Here is a 20,192-nt window from a genome sequence, read left to right on the forward strand (position 1 = left end):
CTCTCTTCCTTGCATGAAGAGTTTTCTCTTGATGCACAGCCCCTTCTGATAGTCTCAAAAACTCATGCTAAATCAAGTTCCTTTAAATCTGAAGGTGGCTTGTTTATCTGCCCGGTTACCCACATGGCCAATGTAGGCCATGTTTTCATTATCAGCTTATAAGGCAGATCTGACTTCTCCGCAGAAGGCAGGGAAAGTAAGCTGGCACCTGACCTGTAATTGCAGATTTTGTCCTAGCACCACTATGCCTGCTCTCTGTTGTTCTCATCCCACCGGCCTGTCTGCAGAATGGCAGATGGCCTCAATACCTTGCCTAGGGTGAGCAGACATCAAGGCCTGTGTTCATTTTTATCTGCTCCTCAGCCACCTCCTCTCCTCGGTATCTGGAAACCCTGCATCCAGGGTATAGCTGGAAGTCCATCAATTGTCTCCCTCAGCTCTTGTCTGCAGCCCCACATTCCCACCCGTCCCTGCTGGCACAGGGGCAAGGAGTGGGACCTGGTGATCAAGCCCTCTCGCTTGCTTTGCAGCCTGAGGTGCTGGTCAGGAGTCAGGGCTGGGGAGCTCTTCTCGTCTAGACCTAGGTCCAGGCACTTACATCCAAAGCTATGACCTCCAGCTGAACACAAACAAGTCACTTTTAGGTTAAAATCCATTTTCATAGCCAGACTGAATTAATCAAGGAGGGATGGAGGAGGAGGAGGCTGAAGATGCTATTAGATGCATTGGTGCCAACTCCATATACAGCAGCAGAAAAAGAAACTCCAGATCAGATGTGTGTTTACAGTCTTCCCCCTTACTAATTAAGGATAATATCATTTCCACCACTGGCAATTGTCTAGCAAAAGCAACTATCATATTGTCCAGTGAGTCAACAGGTCTGTTAAATTCGGTTACGTAGTTACATAATACTGAGGGGAAAAAGATTAAAAGCTTGGCTGTTTTGGGTTTCTCCTGCTAAATATCTAGAGAGACATAAAAAATGCTCTTCAGAGAAGAATCATAGGTATCGTAGGAAAAAATTGTCATTGAGACGAGGCTTTTTTGTGCCAATGTGACAATGAAAAATGAGCACCAGATCCTCTGTGCTTTCTCTTAGGCTTGGCATAGAAACAATTTACACTGGCGTAGTTGGGAACAAATAGTGAGCTTTTTCTCAGGACATTGTTAGGATCTCCCCTTTGAAAGATAAATAGAATAGATAGAGAAGAGAAGAGAAGAGAAGAGAAGAGAAGAGAAGAGAAGAGAAGAGAAGAGAAGAGAGAAGAGTTGAGTTGAGTTGGAAGGGACCTACAATGATCATCTAGTCCAACTGCCTGACGACTTCAGGGCTTTAACCAAAGTTCAAGCAAGTTATTAAGGGCATTGTCCAAATGCCTCTTAAACACTGGCAGGCTTGGGGCGTTGACCACCTCTCTAGGAAGCCTGCTGCAGTGTTTGACCACCCTCTTGGGTCATAAGTGAACATTGCTTCAACCAAACCCCCCAGGGGTGCTGAACACCTTGCAGGGCGCTGCGTTCAACCTGGTTGAGCACAAACACTGCCTATAGCAGCCAAAGGCAGCTGAGCAGGTGTGTGTGATGTGTCCTGGCTGTCTCTTGGGACTGCCCATGCAGTTGGCTTAAATTACACAGAAGCGGTAAGGGCAGCCTTCTACATACATGTTTTCTGAAGAGCTCCACATGAGGACCTAAAGCGTGAGGGTCTGCATCCTTCACAAACCAAACCACATCATCCACTGTCCAGGTCAAAGGATTCTTGCTTGATGGCCGAGCCGCGTCTTGTCGTTCTGGTGAAGGACTTGAGGCTGTTGGTATAAAAAAGCCCACAACAGCGCGTTACAATGGCACGCAGCGGTTTCCTTGGTTTGAGAGTGTGCAGTGGTACGGCAGCATCACTGCGGCGTTGGACGTTGGATCTGTGTGTGCAAGTATCAGCCTGAGATGGTGGGGTGGGGAGAAAAGGGGACTTGGAGCAGTTTCCGATCTGACTGCTTATTGGGAGACATGATCCCAGCTGGCGAATTGTGTTAAAAAACATGAAACCCTCAGGTTCCTGCTGGGGAAGGAAAAATGTACCAGCTGCCGGGCTCTTAAACCGAGCTGCCCCTGCTGTCTGATCTGCAAGCAGCGGGGATCTTGGCTCAAGAAGACACCACCCTCCCACCTGGAGAGAAAGCGCTTCAGCACTAAACAAAGGAGTTTGCCATTGAATGCAAAGGCTAGAGGATAAAATCAGGATTTAGCAAATAAGGGTTTTTTTCTTCGCATTCAGATGTTCAGACTTATCTTAGAGCTTAAAGGAAGGTTTCTAGTCCATATCCTCCTAATCTTAGGCTCTCACGAAGCTGATGGTCCCCAATGGATGCCTATTTGGAAAGCTACTAAAACACATGAAGATGAACATTGCACATGTGACTTTTTAATGGTATAAGCCCTAGATGATTTAAGGTCACTTCGGCTTGCTGTAGCTTTAAATCAAGTGAATAAAGGCACATTGGAATGAAAGTGCATTTATGTTTTTATTCTTAGTCTCCGCAGAATTATAAATCTCAGCCTCCAGGTGAATATAATTTGCACCCCCACTTATGCTGCTTCACTATTACAAGAACTATATTATGCTAGGTTACAGGAAAGCGGTTTAAATTTGTTTATATCCACACCAAGCAAACTTTGCATTAGCAGAAGGCAGCACACAGATGTATAAAATGTTACTTGCCCAGACCTGCTTATCTCTTTCTGTAAAGGCCCAGTTTTTAATGAGAGAGGTGCAAATGGTAAGCAAGCAGGCACTACAGAAGACAGAAAAGAAAACGGAAGAATGGAAGTAGAGGGAGACCACAGATACCTAAACTGGAGCCTGGAGAAGCCCCAAGTAGCCAAGAGGACAATCAGAGCTGCTGAGGAGAGAAGGGCTGAGCTTATAAAGACAGATCAAATGTATGAGAATCCCCATGCATGACTCAAAACACGATCCTAATGCGTGTAAGCAAACGTAGTGGGCTGGGTTTGTGGCTTATGTCATTCCATTGACTTCAATAGAGCCATGCTGATTTATATTAGCTGAGGATCTGCCCATATATGCACAATAACGGCTTTATGTGCATATTGGTCATTTTTTTTCTTGCTGCCATGCTCATCCTACAGTATAATGTAATGAAGTATATTTTGCAGTTACTAAGGATGAACTCCGGTAAGCAGCAGTGCTATGAATGTGCAAATCTGGTCGATGGGCTTCATAATGGGATGTGATGTAAATATCATGATAATTACACTCTCATTTGCTAAGTCACTGTTCTGGATATAAAGGACAAGGAATAGCCGCAGGTCCTCTTAATTAGACAGCGAGGACTGGTGTTTGTATGGACTCAGGCGACCCTGGGCTCCGCTCACAGAATAAATGCAATACACAATGGTACAGACACCATCTGGAGCCTTTGGCATGAAACGATGAAGGCAAAGAATGCAAAACGAGCAGGGTAATCTTGGCCAACCCCTGGATCATCAGTAACATTGAGTAACTTTGTCATGGACGAGTGGGAGAACTGAGCCTTGTCTTGGAAGCAGAGGGGCGAGTATTTCTCCCCTACCTCACCTGCCGATGGTCTGGGTGCCAGCTGATGTGTGAAGATATTGGGCGCCTCGGCACCTCAAACCAAAGGTCAGGGAGAAAACCAGGCTTTTGCAAACCAGCCAGAAAATAGAGGGGGGAGAAAAAGGTTTGGCCATGCCCAAAGGATTGCAGAAGTTTCTATGCTACTGCCATAATGTGGTCGGGGGAGATGTCGTGCCACTACTGAGGATCACGTTTTTTCCCTTAAATTTGTATGAATGTAAGGAAAGCCCAGGGGGCTTAGCCTGGGATTCACACCAGGCACAGAGAGAGCAGCCCCCGGCCCAGTGACTCCTGCCCACAACCCGCTGCTTCCAGAAATGCCAGGAAAGGGCAAAGGGGAACAGAGAGCCCCGGGAGCGGTTGGGAGCCTTCACAGGTATTGGAAATATCTGTAATGAAAGGAAGGGGGATGAGAAGAAAAGGTTGAAATGGCAGGGGAATTCTATTCACTCCTTCGCATTCTAGAAATCAATAGCATAAATCTGATTTTTTAAAGACAAATATATAAATGACCTTTCTAAAGAGACCACATGGCTAGAACTCTTCCAGGCCCTAGCAGGTGAAGATAACCCTTTCAGATTCCTACCTGAGATATAATATAATAATATAAAACCAACAATTATGTGTGGATACTAACTCTTCAAAGGCTGTTTTGTCTTTGAATCAAGTCCTGGATTCTCTGCTGCTTTTTCATGAATTAAGATGTGTTATTTTACTTGTGTGTAAGGGGCTACCTTTAAATGTTTTAGTTAAACTGGGATACCAGCAGCTTGCAGACGAATATCTTGAACACAGTTTGTAGCTGGTGAGCCTGGAAACAATCTCTTTTTCCATATCTTTTAAAATGTATTTTGTTGTTTAATTTACTCTGGCTTTTTAACATCGTAGTTTACACATTTAACTGTGATCTCTCTATTGACAAAAGAAAATAAATCGTTTCGTGTCTACACAAAGACATGGGGTTTGTTTCAATAGCATCACTTTGCTGAAAGATTATATTAAGCACAAAAATGTTTGATGGCAGCAGGGCAAGTACTATACATTTTTTCTTATCTGAAGGTATTCACACTTAACCTAAGAATTAGATAAATGAGGAATTCTCATGTCTCCCGGGTATCCTATGCCATCCTGTCATCAGAATTAATCAAGATGATAATGAATACTCAGATTACAAAGAGATGGGAGTGCTCACGACCAATAATTATTTTTAGAGATCGTAATCTAGGTCAAATCCAATTTCCTGTTTTTGACAGGTGGCAAAAATTTGTCAAATTAATGGAATGGGATATGGAAATTTAGGTAATCAGAGGGAAGCCTGAAGCAGTGTCGGGGAAGGAAAGTGAAGAGGTTCCTCTGCAGGGGAAGGTCTCAGGGCATCCCAGTCAAGAGCATTGCCTGCGCAGAAACGGCTAGAGATACCGGCTCAGTGGCCAAAGCCCGGCAAAGCCGATGGAAAGACGTGACCTGCTTGGTCTGAGCTCTCACCCCACACAGGCTTTTCTCTGCCTCCCGCCTCTGGCCTCGGGACCTTCCTGAGAAGGAGGATGGAGAGAGAGAAAGCCAACAGCCAAACGGAAATCTGATGCTAAAATGGAGTTAAACCTGCGAAAGAAGGAAAGATAAATAACAGACTCCCTAAATATGTTCTTGGCAAACAAACAGAGCCCAGAGGGAGTACAGTCATTGATAGATAAGAGTGGAAAGGGAGTGACAGATGAACTTTAATATTGCTGCAGGCCTAAATGATTTCTTTGCCTCAGGGGAAGGGGGGTGGGAATGAAATTTTAAAAGGTTCTCTCTGATTGCACTGGAGCAGATAATAAGGAGCAGCAGATCTACTGAAACTAAGCAGAAGTAGCAGACCCTCGAAGGCGCAGAGAAATGCCTCCCACTATAAACAAGGACAGGAGGAAGGCTTTGTAGAAGACACTTTTCTAAAAGTCTAGGGCATACCAAGCAGGAGAAGAGGAGAGGCATCAGAAAAGCAGGTGTGCAGGAAAACACAATTACAGGATATTTATGGGCGCGTGGGGGTTTGACGAGCCACAATCAGCAGAGAGCTCTGGAAAGAAGATTGGGCTTAGCGCGTTGATTTGCATGGGCAGGTGCTTGCAGGAGATGCTGTGCACCTTCTGGCTGGTGGCCTCAGCCCTGCGGCATGGCAGGGCAGAGTCCTCGTCCCACCAGCACGGTGGCTGCTCCCACTCCTGGCACGGCATGCACCGCATGGGGATGCAACGTTGCAGGTGCTCCTCTGCCCACTGCAAGAGCAGCCCAGCATCCAGCTGCATGAGATGCAGCCATGGGCTGGCATTAAATAGCTATTTGGGCTTTTCTTGATTTGCCTCTCTTTTGCAGGGGCAGGGGTAAAACAGGCAGCTCACTGAAAGCATCGAACCTTTCAGGCTGTAAATGTCCTCAAAGATTAACAGGCAGGCTGTGTTTGCCAAAGAAGCGGTACCTAGTGCTGAGCCCCGCAATGCCGTCAGCAGCTCCTTTGCTGCCTTGGGGAGGTGCTGGATGCGGCCCCTGCAGGGTGCTTGCAGTATTATTCTGGAAAAAGAGAAACTTCAAGCCCTGCGCCCCCAAAATGTTTTCAGGAAATAAATGTATTAGCAAGCAGGATTGCTGGTTTAACAAAGGCCCTCAGGTGATAATAATTAACTGCTAATATTGGATAATAAAATCTACATTAAAATAACAAGCTACAGGGCAAGGTTAAGGTTATTATGTTGTGGTTGAGCACGCAATTCTTCATACTTGAAATAAAGGCTTTGTTTGTCATGTAAGCAGGCTTGGAAAGGTTTATGATGTCCTTGACTATTCCTTCACTGATTTAAGAGCTTCAATTTGGCAAATGATGACAGGAAAGTGCATGTTTATCTGTTAGTAGCCCCAACTGGCTTTCTGAAATGAGGTTTGTTTTCTTTTTTTTTGGAATTTTTTAGCATAATCATGGAGAATTAGGCATCAAGCTTCTGATCGCATTAATGAGAGCTTTGAGGTTTAATCTCATCCATTCCGCTTGAAAGACATGTTCTGCTATGCACTGAGATATGTTTTATGGTTATGGTTTTTTCCATGATATTTGCCCACCCTGATAAATAAGGCAAGCTATTTTTCAAAAATATCCATAAATAAAGAGGATTGGTTTGAGGTTTCAGAGGGAAATTCTTCCTCATTTTAATGAGTCCTGCCCATCCCTACCTTGTAAGTACGCAAACTGAGGAGGGTAAGAACAGAGTCTGGCATGCACCACTTACTCGTCTTTGCTCACTTATGATTCAGCAGCATATAAATTATCCCGAGAAAGAGGAAAAACACATGGAGAAGCATCATAGTGAGAGCACAGATTCCAAAGACCTTTGCAAGAGAGATATCGCAAAGACAGTAATCAAACTCCAGTGTGGCTGCACTAAGGCAATTGCAGAAAGATGTGTATTTTTAAAGTCTGGGATTGCCAGTAAAAGTGGAAGCAGCATGGTAGGTGAAAGTATGATAGCTGTGAAGAAATACAGTCTCTAATTTTAAGGAGGAGCAGGCAATGTTTTGTAGGACTCTACAGTGGGAATTCCAGTGTTACAGAGCTGACACTATCACAAACGGAGTAGGAGATGAAACCAGGTTATGACTGGAAACAGCACAGTTTCTTTAATGCTCAAAGTGATATCGTAATGAATCTGTGGGCACCTTGACTTCATGGATGTCACTGTGTTGCACATCACAGCCACTGAAAACTGCCTGGCTGTGTCTGAGAGCAAATGGCTCTCCTCTGCCTCAGAGGACCCAGCTCTTGCCGTGGACTGTGGGAGACTCTCTGCTGGAGGCTCCAGCAAGCAGCTGAGTGGATCAGAGGAAATGCGATGGATGGTGGCGGCACAAACGTGCACTAGCCATTTGTGCTGACGAACAGCGGTGCATATTGGTAGAGCACAGGGGATTGCTATTCCTCCTGTTGGAGACCTTGACAAGCAAACCCATCTCCCTATGGGTTTGTGTCTACCTTTATGGCAGACCCTAATCTACAATGGATGATACTGGGACTAATAAATTGTTAATAATTGTAAATGATCAATATCAACAAATTAATAACTGTTTTCATGATGTTCGCTGCGTAACTGTCAGTTTTAGGGAGCCTTTACTGTTGAGCTGGCCAAACATCCCAGAGGTCCCAGATGAGCTAGTCTTTGCAAGTGTCAAATGCATGTCACATAAAACATACTAAGCAGGTTTGGGATGAGTCCTGTTACCCCAAAGTATCATATGTAGCAGCTTAAAGTCACCTGTAACTGCTTCAAAGACAACCAAATTATCACGGGTGCCTGGTCCAAAAGCAATCTCTTCCTCTTTGCTCCTCGAAAGTGCTTTAATATATTTCAAGCTAGAGAAATATAGGAACCTGCAAAGCCTATTGCACGGCCACTGTATGACTTTTCTGAGACAGGGAAACAGCTGCATTCACAGTCAGAAACAAGACGGGAAAGTAATTCAGATGAGCAAGTTTAAGGAGCTCTGATTTTACACTTCAGTCCCTTGAACATAGATTCAAACCCCTGATACCAAGGCTCTTCTCCACACAACACATTTTTAAGCACAGGAACTCTACCACGGTATTTTGTGGATGCTTAAGATGTGCAAAGTATTCAATAAGCCATTAGGTGATTCAGGAAAGAAAAATCTATGAAGGGTTACTAAATAAGAATCCACCACTTCTGGTTCAGGAAACCCTTGAGCCAAAAATTTCTAAAGGCGGAGAAGGTAGTGGGGAAGCACCACCATCTCTGCACTTATCCCTTTCCTGGGGGTGTGCTGCTGTCTCATACTGGAGACAGGATGCATGGCTAGACAGACCTTTGCTCTGAACTGCTCTGACCCTTCCTATGTACTACGACAACTGTACCCTTCCCACGTATTACTAACAACTGATCCCAAACAGAATGATAAAGATTTTCAAAGCAAGCAAGTAACAATGTTGTTAAATCTTGACTCCTCGCAGCTGCCAAATAAAAAGCTTGATGATAGGGTCCCAGTTCTGCTGGGAGGCTCTAGGGAAGCAGTGGGAGAGGGGAAAATGAATCCTGTGTGTAAGCCTCCTGTCCTCCCAGCACCTGATTATGCCTGCCCAAGAGGCACTGAACAAGATCTGAAAGAAAGCAGCTTTTCATTTCCTTTTCTTTGTAACTGAGGCCCGCAGTTCATAGTGACAACTTTTAAAAAGTTGTTTGCAGTAGTGTATTTCTATACTATCCACTTTGCTTTGAGTAAAGTTGACTCTATAAGTAAAGAAAAAATAATGATGAGAACCAAATGTGCTCTGTATAATAGAGTAACACAGGGGTAAACCAAGGAAACAAGTGTGTCAGAATAATAACAGAGTGAGTGATGGTTTTGGGTAGATATTGAATATTTAGGAAGGCAAACTTAGATAAACAAAGAAATACAAGGGTAAATACTGGTAATACATATTTTGGAAGAATAATGTTCTAAAATACTAAATAGTGGAAGTTTAGGAACAAGAAATAATACAGGTGTTGGGGAGGTGAGGGATATGAAGGAATTATGCAAAGATCTGCAGCTACTGGAAAGAAGCTCTGGCGTGGCTACCAAGCAAGAATATGCAGAATCACTTGCAATTTCCAGCAGAAATGCAAGGGCAGAAAGACCGTGTAATGAGCTAGGTAGACAAAGGGGCTAGGGGAACCAGCAAGGCTTCTGCGAATATATCAAGATTTAAAAAAAAATAATACTAGAGTGACAGTAGATTCCATTAATAAATGAGGAAGGGAAAAAAATTAATGACTTAAAAATGGCTGAGAAACTCAACTTTGTTAGACCAAGATGAAGAATGCATAAATGAAGTTTGAATAATTAGTAAGGGCTGAAGACACTGTTCAAATCACTACTGATAAAGACCTGTTAACGGAGAACTTGAAAAATGCAAACAATGACAAAGTTCATGGAAGTTCAGGGAATTAGCTAACCCATTTGATGAACCCAGGTCATTTCTAGAGGAAAAAAACCATGGCTAATAGGGAATATAGGTAATGGGCAGAGCAACCGACCCAGCAAACCTAAATCCTAGCAGGGTAACTGGACAAAAATACAAAGAGAGGGAAGAAGGGTTATTGAATGCAGTGGTTCCCATGGCATCCCTTGAATTTGCAGATAAACTTCTTGTGACTTTGCTTCCTGAAGGATAAAAGAGCCTTGAACAGTAAGCTGGATGATTTCTAAAAATACATGTTTTGCTGGGCAGTCTTTTTCAAGCCCAGGTGGCCAAGAAGGCCAATGGCATCCTGGCCTGTATCAGAACTAGTGTGGCCAGCAGGAGTAGGGAGGTGATCGGGCCCCTGTACTCGGCCCTGGTGAGGCCGCACCTCGAATCCTGTGTTCAGTTTTGGGCCCCTCACTCCAAGAAGGACATTGAGGTGCTGGAGCGTGTCCAGAGAAGGGCAACGAAGCTGGTGAAGGGTCTAGAGAACAAGTCTTCTGAGGAGCGGCTGAGGGAACTGGGGCGGTTTAGCCTGGAGAAGAGGAGGCTGAGGGGAGACCTCATCGCGCTCTACAACTACCTGAAAGGAGGTTGTAGCGAGGTGGGGGTTGGTCTCTTCTGCCAAGTAACTAGCGATAGGACGAGAGGAAATGGCCTCAAGTTGCGCCAAGGGAGGTTTAGACTGGACATCAGGAAAAACTTCTTTACTGAAAGAGTGGTCAGGCCTTGGAACAGGCTGCCCAGGGAAGTGGTTGAGTCACCATCCCTGGAAGTATTTAAAAGACGTGTAGATGAGGCGCTTAGGGCCATGGTTTAGTGGGCATGGTGGGGTTGGGTTAACGGTTGGACTCGATGATCTTAGAGGTCTTTTCCAACCTTAATGATTCTATGATTCTATGATGCTAAAATCTGGCCTGGTTCATGATTAAAGGGGCAGGATGGGCCACCCAGCTGGGAAGCAAAACTTTTTGCAAAAATGGTTTGAGGTAGGCACTAATATTTAGGTTTGCTCTGCATCATATCTTGTACACAGCTGGTGTCACACAAATAACAGATACCTGCCTGTAGGCGGTATCAATCTTTTGGAGGAATGCCTTATATATTAATATTTATATCTGTAAGTTGATAATGGCAGTTGTGATTGCCACACAATTATACATAATACATATGTTTACATAATTAATAACAGCATTAGAAAACATTAACCTTTTTACTTAATGATGAACAGATTGATTTTGTGTTCACAGGTTATTATTTCTCCTTCTAAATGGAAGCATGTGTGGTCTGGATGGATGTCAACCCAGACCCACCTCCCTAATTTTCCTGGGAATTTGGGAGTGAGTTAAGACTCCAGCATGGCACCAGCATAGCAACACACATTGCTAAATGGAAGATGTTATATTACCACTTCTGTTTCCTTCAAGATAGGTCCCATTCCTTGTTGGACTGGAGGTCTGATGCTGCAGGCCAGTAGACGAGGACCCCCCTGAAGACATCTGGGCAGGATGATGGCTACAGGAGGAAGAGGAGCCTCCAGCAGGACATCCATCTGCAGGACTCTGCCGCATGGCGTACATGGAGCCCATGCAACCAAAGGCAGAATCAGCAGGATCCACACTGTACCGCTTCATGTTCACAGGATCAACCAGGTAGTCCTCAGGTATGACCGTTTCTGCTCAGGAAGCCGAGACACAAAAGAAACATCAGTAAAACAGAACCTATTTTAGTTCAGCCTTTGAAAAATTATATATATTTTTGCCAAAATTCCCTTTTTTTTTGATTCTCATAGTCTTCCTCCTCCTCATTCCCACTGCTGTTTTCCCTGCAAAACCAGCTCTCCCCTCACCCAGCCCCAGGACCACTCCTCCACCACCACCACCATCACTAGAATACAAGCAGAGCCCCTGAAAACCTCTCTGAGATCCAAACCTTCACATAACCCCTACAAATACTGGCAACCTGCACGTCAGAGATTCCCTCTCACACTGGATAAAACAAGGTGTTAACATCTGGCAGGCAGGGAACACCCAGATTAGGAAAGTGCCTCCCATTGCCCCATGATGTTTCTTCGAGCTTTTGATTCCACTTTCCTCATCATGTGTACTCGCCTTCCAGACGCATCTGAGCAGGGTGAAATTACCCATGTGGTGTTGCACATCTTCCCTGCCTGAGCAACACTCTCCTCTCACGGTATTGTGTAGCCTTATTGAGTAACAAGAATTTATGCTGTAATTTATGTCACAAGACCCAAGCCCCATCGCTAATACATGTTGAGGTTGTATATAATAGTTTTCCTTTTAATTTACATTTCTACTCTTTTCCTTTGAAAAAAAAAAACCTTGGCAGCTGCGTGCAGTAGTTGATGTTAAACAAACACGATTTAGTTTGACAGGTCAAATACTCAAGAATTGTGCCATGCCAGCATTCTGGCTTGTGTGTCAAGCCACAGCACAGATTTTTGTTACATGATTGCCTGACTTCTCATTTTCTCGCTGCTGTCTTTTAAAAATTTGTCCCATTCTGGGCCAAGGCTGGACTCACCATAAGGCAAACATCAGATCTGAAGGACCGCTGTAAATGTGAAGTTTCCTTGCTTTCGGGCACTTGCCTTTGCAACTACAAGTAACTTTCCTTTAGCAAGGCTTTTTTCCCTTAGATAATTTGGATTCTTACAGCGTGCATTCAGGTATCCTGCTGCTTTCTGCCAGGGATTTCTGAGCTTGATTCTCACACAAATACAGATAGGGTGTAATTCAACTGAATTCAACGGAGTTTAGATAACGTAACACTAGCATAATAGAAATGGGAATCAGATACTCTGAACCTTTCTCCCTAACCTCCAACAGATGCCAAAATTGTATAGCAATTGAGCTAAATACCTTGCTTTTCAGACTCCTCCCAATAAACCAAAGAAAATCCAATCAAGCCTTCTCATTCAAAGGAATTTAATTACTGTGTAGAACACTTGCAATAAAAGCCTCTTATGCATAAAGAAGACAGCTCTTTCTGCAGCATCCTGCCTGCACCACATGGAATAATTATGCCTCTTGTGAATCATTACCTCTTTATTCCAGGAAAAGAATGCTCTTTTAATATGATTACAATATGAAGAAGACACAGACTGTCAAAACAACAAACAGCACATTAAAAGAGCCCTGCTAAATAAACAGCATACAGCTTTTATTACTATGGATATAAATGACTCCAAAATTTGTGAGCAGACACCAGGGATTTTTTGACTGATGTCAGAATTTTTTCAGTAGTCTGTGTGAAATAAGACATGTATGGGTGAAATCTCCCTGTGGAAGGACACCCATGAGTTGTGTATGAGACTGAGGAGCCAGATGGCATCAGTTCTGTTCCTGACTCTGCCTAAGACTCTTGATCTAGATCAATTTATTCCACATGTCTCTGCTTTGGGCTCCAAAATGGCAGTAATGATGCCTATTGCCACGGACCAAGCAGGAGCCTCAATTCATTACTGTTTGAAACATGCCCCAGTGGAAGATGCTCTGGGAATTTGAAAAATGATATTCATGTCTTCATTGGACAGGGGGGAGCAGGGATTGTCTCAAGCAGCCAGGTTCTAAGCCAGCCTTTTCAGAGCTCCTAATCTTCAAGTTGATATGAGCAGTCCAGTAAATTACTAGAGCAACTCATCACAGTCACCTCCTCCTGACCAAAAGGAGCTCATGAGGAAATGCAGGTCACAGCTAGATTAGGAAAAAGGAGACTGTGCATTCAAGTATGTGCAGTTACAGGCTTTAACTGTTACAGTTTTAAAAGGTGCTGGTCAGCTTCTGTGCTCCCTGCTGAGTGCGGGCTGAGTTGTAAAACTGCACGAGCTGATGCACCTTGAGCAACCATGTCTCCGTAAGCCCATGCCCTGCGATGATCTGCCCACCCCCAGGAGAGACCCACACATGGGAGGGAAAAAGCAGGCAGGCCCAGGGGACTTTCAGGGCACAGAGAGATCCATTATGCCCCTGCAGGGTGACACAGTCCCCGGTGACACTTCAGGGCAGGAGAAGACATCTGCATTTCATGACCCCCTCTCCCAGCAGCAGAGAAGGAGATGAAGGTGAGCGGGTCTGTAGGGGTTCACCAAGGATCAGTCACACCTGACCAACCTGATTGCCTTCTATCATAAAGCGACTGGATTTGTGGGCAAAGGGAGAGCAGTGGATGTCATTTGCCTTGACTTTAGCAAGTCTTTCAACACTGTCTCCCACGATATTCTTGCATCCAAGTTAGAACATTACAGTTGGGATGAGTGAGAAACTGCTTGGATCACCAGGCTTAGTGGGTGGCAGTTAATGTGTTGTATGGAGGCCAGTAAAAAGTGGGGTACTGCAGGGGTCTAACCTGGCATCCAGGTTTGGTCTCTGTCAGACAGACATGGACAAATGGGTGAATTCAGCGGAGGGCCATCAAGACGCCTGGGCCTGGAGCACTTGCCCTGCAAGGAGAGGGTGGGGGAATTGGGCTTGTTCAGCCTGGGGGAGAGGCAGCTTGGGGGTAGGAACCTAACAGCAGCCCCACAGGACCCATGGGGAGGTCACCGAGAAGATGGAGCCATTCTATTCACAGTGGTGCACGGCAGGAGAACAAGAGACAACAGGCAAAAATTGAAATAAAAGCTTCAGATGGATGTAAGGAGAAACCTTCTCCCTGTGAGGACAGCGGGGCAGTGGCAGATGTTGCCCAGAGAGGCTGGGCAGGCTCTGGCACTGGAATTTTTCCAGACCCAACTGGACAAAGCCCTGAGCAACCTGGTCTGACCCCATAGCTGACCCTGCTTTGGGCAAGGGGTTGGACCAGAGACCTCCTGGGGTCCCTTCCCGCCTGACTCATCCTCTGATCCTATAATTGCCGTCTTCTCCAGTCTGAGAAGCAGCCGCAGAGGGTGGGGGAGGACCATGGTGAGGGCTCATGTAAGGGGTCCAGGGCCCCTTACAGTGGCATAGGAGGCAGCGGGAGGGACGGGCTCCACTGTCCAGAAGCTACAAAAGGCTGTGGAAGCTTTTTGTGTTCATATTTCTCCAGCTCCCTGTTAGTTTGTATCACAGAGAAGCTGCGCAAGTTGGGGCTCCACCAATGATGTGTATGAAAGTATCTGCATTTTGTAAACTCCCAGAAGACCTTGTAAAGTGCACGGCTTTCACAGCTACTAATCCCACTTTGACCAATTAGGGAAAAACATGTTTTCTAAGACAATAGAAGAAAACATCACTCTCTATTGAGGTTTAAAATGCATCAGTTTCATAAATCTGTAGCTTAGCCCTTTTGTATTCTGTTGCACTTCTGTATTTTATTTTCTAGGTAGTCAGCAGAAGGGCACATGCTACTGAGAAATTAGTACACAATGTTTTAAAGCAGGATTTATGAGAAAGCTGCTTCAAGCCTTTGCTTTGAGCACAGTAGTCTCCATTACAACTGTTCACCACCCTGAGATGCTCAAGCCATTTTGGCATAGTTTTCCTTTCCATGAATGGTCCACAGGCAACTGGATTGAAAAGCCGAAGTCTGTTACATCCAGCACACCTTAAAATGCAGCAAGGAGAAGCAAAAAAACCCAACTGCTTTCCCAATTTAAAAATGCACATTTCTTTAGCTGAGTTTCTTTAAAGTAGCAGCCTGTATGGTTCCCAGCCAAATTCCTGAAGATGGGTCAGTTGAGAGTTAAAACACATGAGAACCTGCAGCTCACATCCCAGCTCTGCTGCAGACCTCTGGGGTGACCTTGGTCAGGTTATCCGTCATCTCTGGACCCCAATTCTCCATTAGGATGAAGAAAAATACTTGTTTTGTCTCTCACCTCTGTAATGTTAAGTCCTTTGCTCGGCGGTATCTATATGCCACTACAGCGTGCCACATGGATGTATATTGCATGTGTAAATGCAGAACGCGTACAGTGGACCTTTGGTATTGTCTGGGAATTGAGACACTCCAGAAAGACAAAAAAATTACGCCTCCCATTGTGCATTAGGAAAGCAAATGAAAATCAATTTCAAGTTAAGCAGGAAATGAAAAAGAGTGTACACCCATGCAGATGATCCTTAGCTGATGTTTTCCTGGGCAGATCTAATCTCTCACTTTCTTCTTTATCTTCAAAAAAACCCCCAACATTATTCTGCTAAAATCTCTCCTATAGTTAAAAGCTCTTTCTGCACTCCAGAGACACTCCTGTCCTCTCCAGTCTGCCTTCTCTCCTCCCAGGCCAAACATGCCTTCTGCCGCTTTCCTCACCTGCAGCTGCTCCCACATCACTTCTCATGTAACATCCCCCTCTCCCTTTACCTGTCTCAGGCTCCCTTCCCTTATATCCCCTCCCTGCTCCTCCCTCCATTCTTCCCCATCATCTCTTCCTACTGCTTCTTCCATCACATTCCCACCGTCTTGACCTTGCACCAGCTCTAACGCTGCTTTCCCACACCAGCAGCATCACCCTTTTCCCATTTTGCCAGCTATTTTCCTATCCCCCTTTTCTATTTTCCCTCCTCCCGTACCACTGACCTGCATAGCTATTTCTTCCCCAGGCTGTTCCCCTTCCATCCATCTCACACTTTCATTCGTCCAGCTTTCCCTTTCCTGATACCCCCATGCCTTTCTCTGGGTTTGTCCCCAGATAGCTGCTTGGACGGCAGAGCCCGAGTTCAGGGCAGTGAACTGGGACCAGGGTCCCCGTTCCCAGTTAACAGGCCACGTCCTGCACAGCCAAAGAGTGGCTGCATCTGGATGAAGGTTGCACGGGGCACTGATGGAAACCTGCACCCCCACCTCTGAGCACGCCGGACACAGATCCCCAAACCAGGGAGGTCCTCTTTTGCACACCGGTAGCTTCCCAGGACAACTGCCCTTCCTTTTAGGCTAATACTTTTGTGTCATTCCATAACCTTTTACTCCACCACCTGCAATGCTTGATCATTGTATTTGCTGTAATTAAATTCCCCATAACTTCCTTTCCTCCCAGTCAATATAGATTTCTTTGTTTCTTTCTTTTCTCCACCCCCACTTTTCCTTTTTTGTGTCTTGTCTCCTATTCCTCATGCCATTTAGTGATGGGCTTTGCCCTCTGACCCTTCCCTTTACCTTTTTAAGTGCTACCATATATTTTCTATAATGGGTTGACCAGCTGTGAACTCCATATTTTAAGCGGCATGATATCATAGCTTCCTCAGACCTCTCCTCTCCCCCAGCCAGGGCCAGCCTTTTCTCATCTCCCAGTCATTTTGAGAGGAGCCAGCCACAGTGTCAAAATCCCATTGAGAGACTCCTTGTATGGCTTTATCTTTGCCTGTATTTTATAGTTCCTGAGCTTGGCTCCCCACCCAAGGGTGGCATTTGCCCTATCTGGGAGGCAGTGGGTGGGAGCACTGTTTTAAGCAGCTGTGAAGGTTAGAAACCCTGCATCTCAGCCTTCATAGAAGGAAATATAGAAGTGGGGAAACGCAAACATCAAATGCAGAAAAGAAGAAGGAAATATTTCAGGTGAGTTTAACCATCAGTTCAATCTAGTGTAAGCTGTAGGGGGAGAGAGCAGAGAGATCTAAACAGTATTTAAGAGTGTGAAAAATATGCCTTGGTTCTGAACTGCTATCTTCTGTTTTAACATTAAAAAATAACTTTTTCTGTGTCTGCCAAACAGCCTCACACATTTCTGTCTAGTCAGAAATGGACCATGCACCTTATCTTCCTTGTAGCTTGAGCCTGCATGCATCTATCTAAAGATAAGAGCTTCCTATGATGGATTAAGACTTTCCAGCTCTGCCTGCTGTGATTTACTCTGGGATTACAGCACCAGCCCATTCCTTTTAGCTCCATCTCCCGTCCAGACATGCAGCACAATGAAAATATGATGTCACCTCTTAGCAGGCGTTTCTACACCGTGTCAACACCACTCTCTGGTGCATGTATCTGCACCCTGCACGGCTGGGCAAGGACCAGACCTTTTCCACACCAGCCCATGGCTGCCACGGTTTGGCTGGACAAGGAAAGCTTTACAAGGAGCAACATCTGGTTCCTGGCAGCAGAGCTGATCTGCTTGCTGCTTGCCAAGGCGGAGTGGCACCGAGACACATCCCCGAGGAGCCACAGCATCCCTGAGGCTGCTGCAGAGAGGCAGAGAGCGAGCAGGCAGCCCAGGGCATCTGCCGACAGCAGTTCAGGGCTGTCACACCTGTGTTTTTCGACCTACAGAATAACTTTTGCATGGGTTATAGGAACACAGAATTGCATCCACGGGGGAGAAAAAGGGGGGGTACTAGTCAGTCAGAACAGGAAAATGTAAATAAGCCTCATCCACTTGTGAATGTAGATATTATGAACACTGAAACCATGGTCACACTGTGGAGATAAAACCTGCAGTGAATTCTCCAGGGTTTAGTCTGAGGCTTTACTGCACCATGTATCATCTCGCTGTGTCCTAACTGCTAAAAAATATTTTGCGGTAACTGAAATGCCAAATGCCCCAAGGAGAAGCTGCCAGTCAGTTAACATCAGGAATCTAAATTTTTTAGAGAATTTTCCAAAATCCAATGTTGTCCTGATTACAAGGACTTCAGCATAGGCAATTTTTTTTCATTATTTAAACAATTTCCCTTGAGTGTTTGCAGCCCAGACAACAGCCACATTGTGTTTAATGCAGTAGAACCAGGGAATGAAACCGGCTGGGAACACGGTTTTATTGTCCAAACTGAGTAAAAAGGTAGAGTAAATTCACAAGCTAGCTGCTGACAAATATATTAGATTTAATAATAAAAGGTGCTCGTGTATATAAGGATCCAGGATTATTTTTTTTTTAAGTGCTTGGGCATGATTGAGTAAATGTCTTGTGTTGCAATGGAGAGGTTTTAATCCTATCTTACAATGTAGGCAAATTGTTTAGGCACTGCATACCCATGAGTGAAGGCAAAGGGATTTCAATGACATATGGATCCGGTTTTAGAAGGACTTAGAAAGAAGATTTAGAAAAAATCTTCCTTTGGTTTCTTCCTCCTGATTTCAGACCTGCTCCTCCATTCTTTTCCCTTCTCCCTTACCTTTATGTTACAGCAAAGTGTACATCATGAAAAGGAGATTTATCAGGGTTGTATAGTTTTGTATCATAGCACAGCAATAGTTCTGCACTGGCAGAGGGAGACGGGAGAGGCAGCGATCGATCTTTTCTGTCTCCAGCTTTAGCAGTACCTAGAGGGGCTTTTCTATCCAGGTAGTTTATAATGTACTCCGTATGCTTATAAATCAGCATCGATAAAAGTCACAAAAAGCTGTATATAGAACAAACTAGATTAAAATGACTATGTTATTTTAAAATTTCATGTTATATACTGGGATGCTTTGCAGTTTAGTGCATTTCTGTTATGCTACCACCACCACCGTGATGAATCTCCCTAAGATTAATTACATTGCTTAGTACTGGCTTAAAATATTTAACAGCAATTTTTTGTTTGAAAAACAAATAATTTGAGACACAAGAAATGAGATGTCTAAAGCAAAGTGCAGTAACTGCAAAATAAGCTGCGTTTGCCCATTAATAACTAATAATCTCATCCAGAAATTAGGTAGAGCACATATAAAGCATGAGCCTGAGCATGTATTTATACGTAGGTATAAGATCTTTTATAAAGTCTTTGCTTCATTTCTCCCTGCCCAGTGCTGCAGCTGAGCTGGACTTTCTGATACTTCTTCTGGGGTTTCTTCTGCTAATATAAATACAACATCGCTGGGCCCTAAAGCCTTAGTTCTCCTTCACAAATCCTTTCTTCTCCTGCCTTCTCCACTGCTGCTTCTGACATCCCTGGCCGATCTCAGTCCCAGCAGCTAGGAACTCACCAATTCCCCTTTCTTGGGTCTTTTTATCCCCTCCTCTCCCCGTGATCCCACAGAGGCGGTTTCCCTTCACACTGGTGTGCTGCACTGTGCTGTGCCGCTGGGAAGCTGGGCTTGCCCCGGCACCCCATCCCAGGACTCACCCCCAGCCTCACTACATTTTCCTTAACTTTGGCTTCTCTGCTGAAGTCTAGCAAGCCACTGCCACCTTTTTGTTTAAATCACCTCTGTAACTTACCTCTTCCATGAAGAAACTCACCATGAAGTACCTGATTCCCCAAACCTCCATTTGCAGCTTATTTTCAGTGAGAGGCGGGGACGTATTTCTCTTGCCCAGCTGCTGGTGGTGCAACTCCTCGCCTTGCACCCTTACCTTTCTCATTGCTGCCCGTGGCCAGCACCATCCCAACACAAACACCAGACTGCACATCACCGCCAACTGTTTGCTTCCATTACTCTCTTAATTGCTTTAATCCCCTGCTCTGCACTCATTTTGCCAACAGACGAATGTTCTTCAGGCAGATGCTGTGTGTTACTACTTTCCGAAAGGCACTTCGATGTACTCGGTATAATTACCGCAAAGAAATAAATCCTAAGGAGCTAGGGAGCACTGTTGATTAAACAGGGGCCAAGCCTTTTCAAGAAAAAAATGGATGTTTTATTTCCATGGAACTGGAAATGCCATTGTATGTGGGTTTCCATTTATTTTGTAGTGAACTGGAAAAGGATAGAGAGAAACAGAAGGTAGATAAA

The 20,192-nt window shown here is 44.8% G+C and overlaps 1 protein-coding gene across 1 annotated transcript in view; it reads right to left on the reverse strand.

Moving 5' to 3' along the window:
• Nucleotides 1–1,662: 1,662 nt before the first annotated feature.
• SCML4 (sex comb on midleg-like 4 (Drosophila)) overlaps nt 1,663–20,192 on the reverse strand; it is a gene marked incomplete at its 3' end in the record, with an annotated part of 39,895 nt that continues 21,365 nt past the window's right edge. Inside the window, exons 5-6 of the mRNA XM_009584097.1 lie at nt 11,014–11,280; nt 1,663–1,808 (exon numbers count right to left, since the gene is read on the reverse strand). Coding sequence (XP_009582392.1) covers nt 1,663–1,808; nt 11,014–11,280 — 413 coding nt within the window. The remainder of the gene's footprint in view (nt 1,809–11,013; nt 11,281–20,192) is intronic.

Source organism: Fulmarus glacialis, unplaced genomic scaffold (assembly GCF_000690835.1).
Source record: "Fulmarus glacialis isolate BGI_N327 unplaced genomic scaffold, ASM69083v1 scaffold14700, whole genome shotgun sequence".
NCBI lineage: Eukaryota > Metazoa > Chordata > Aves > Procellariiformes > Procellariidae > Fulmarus > Fulmarus glacialis.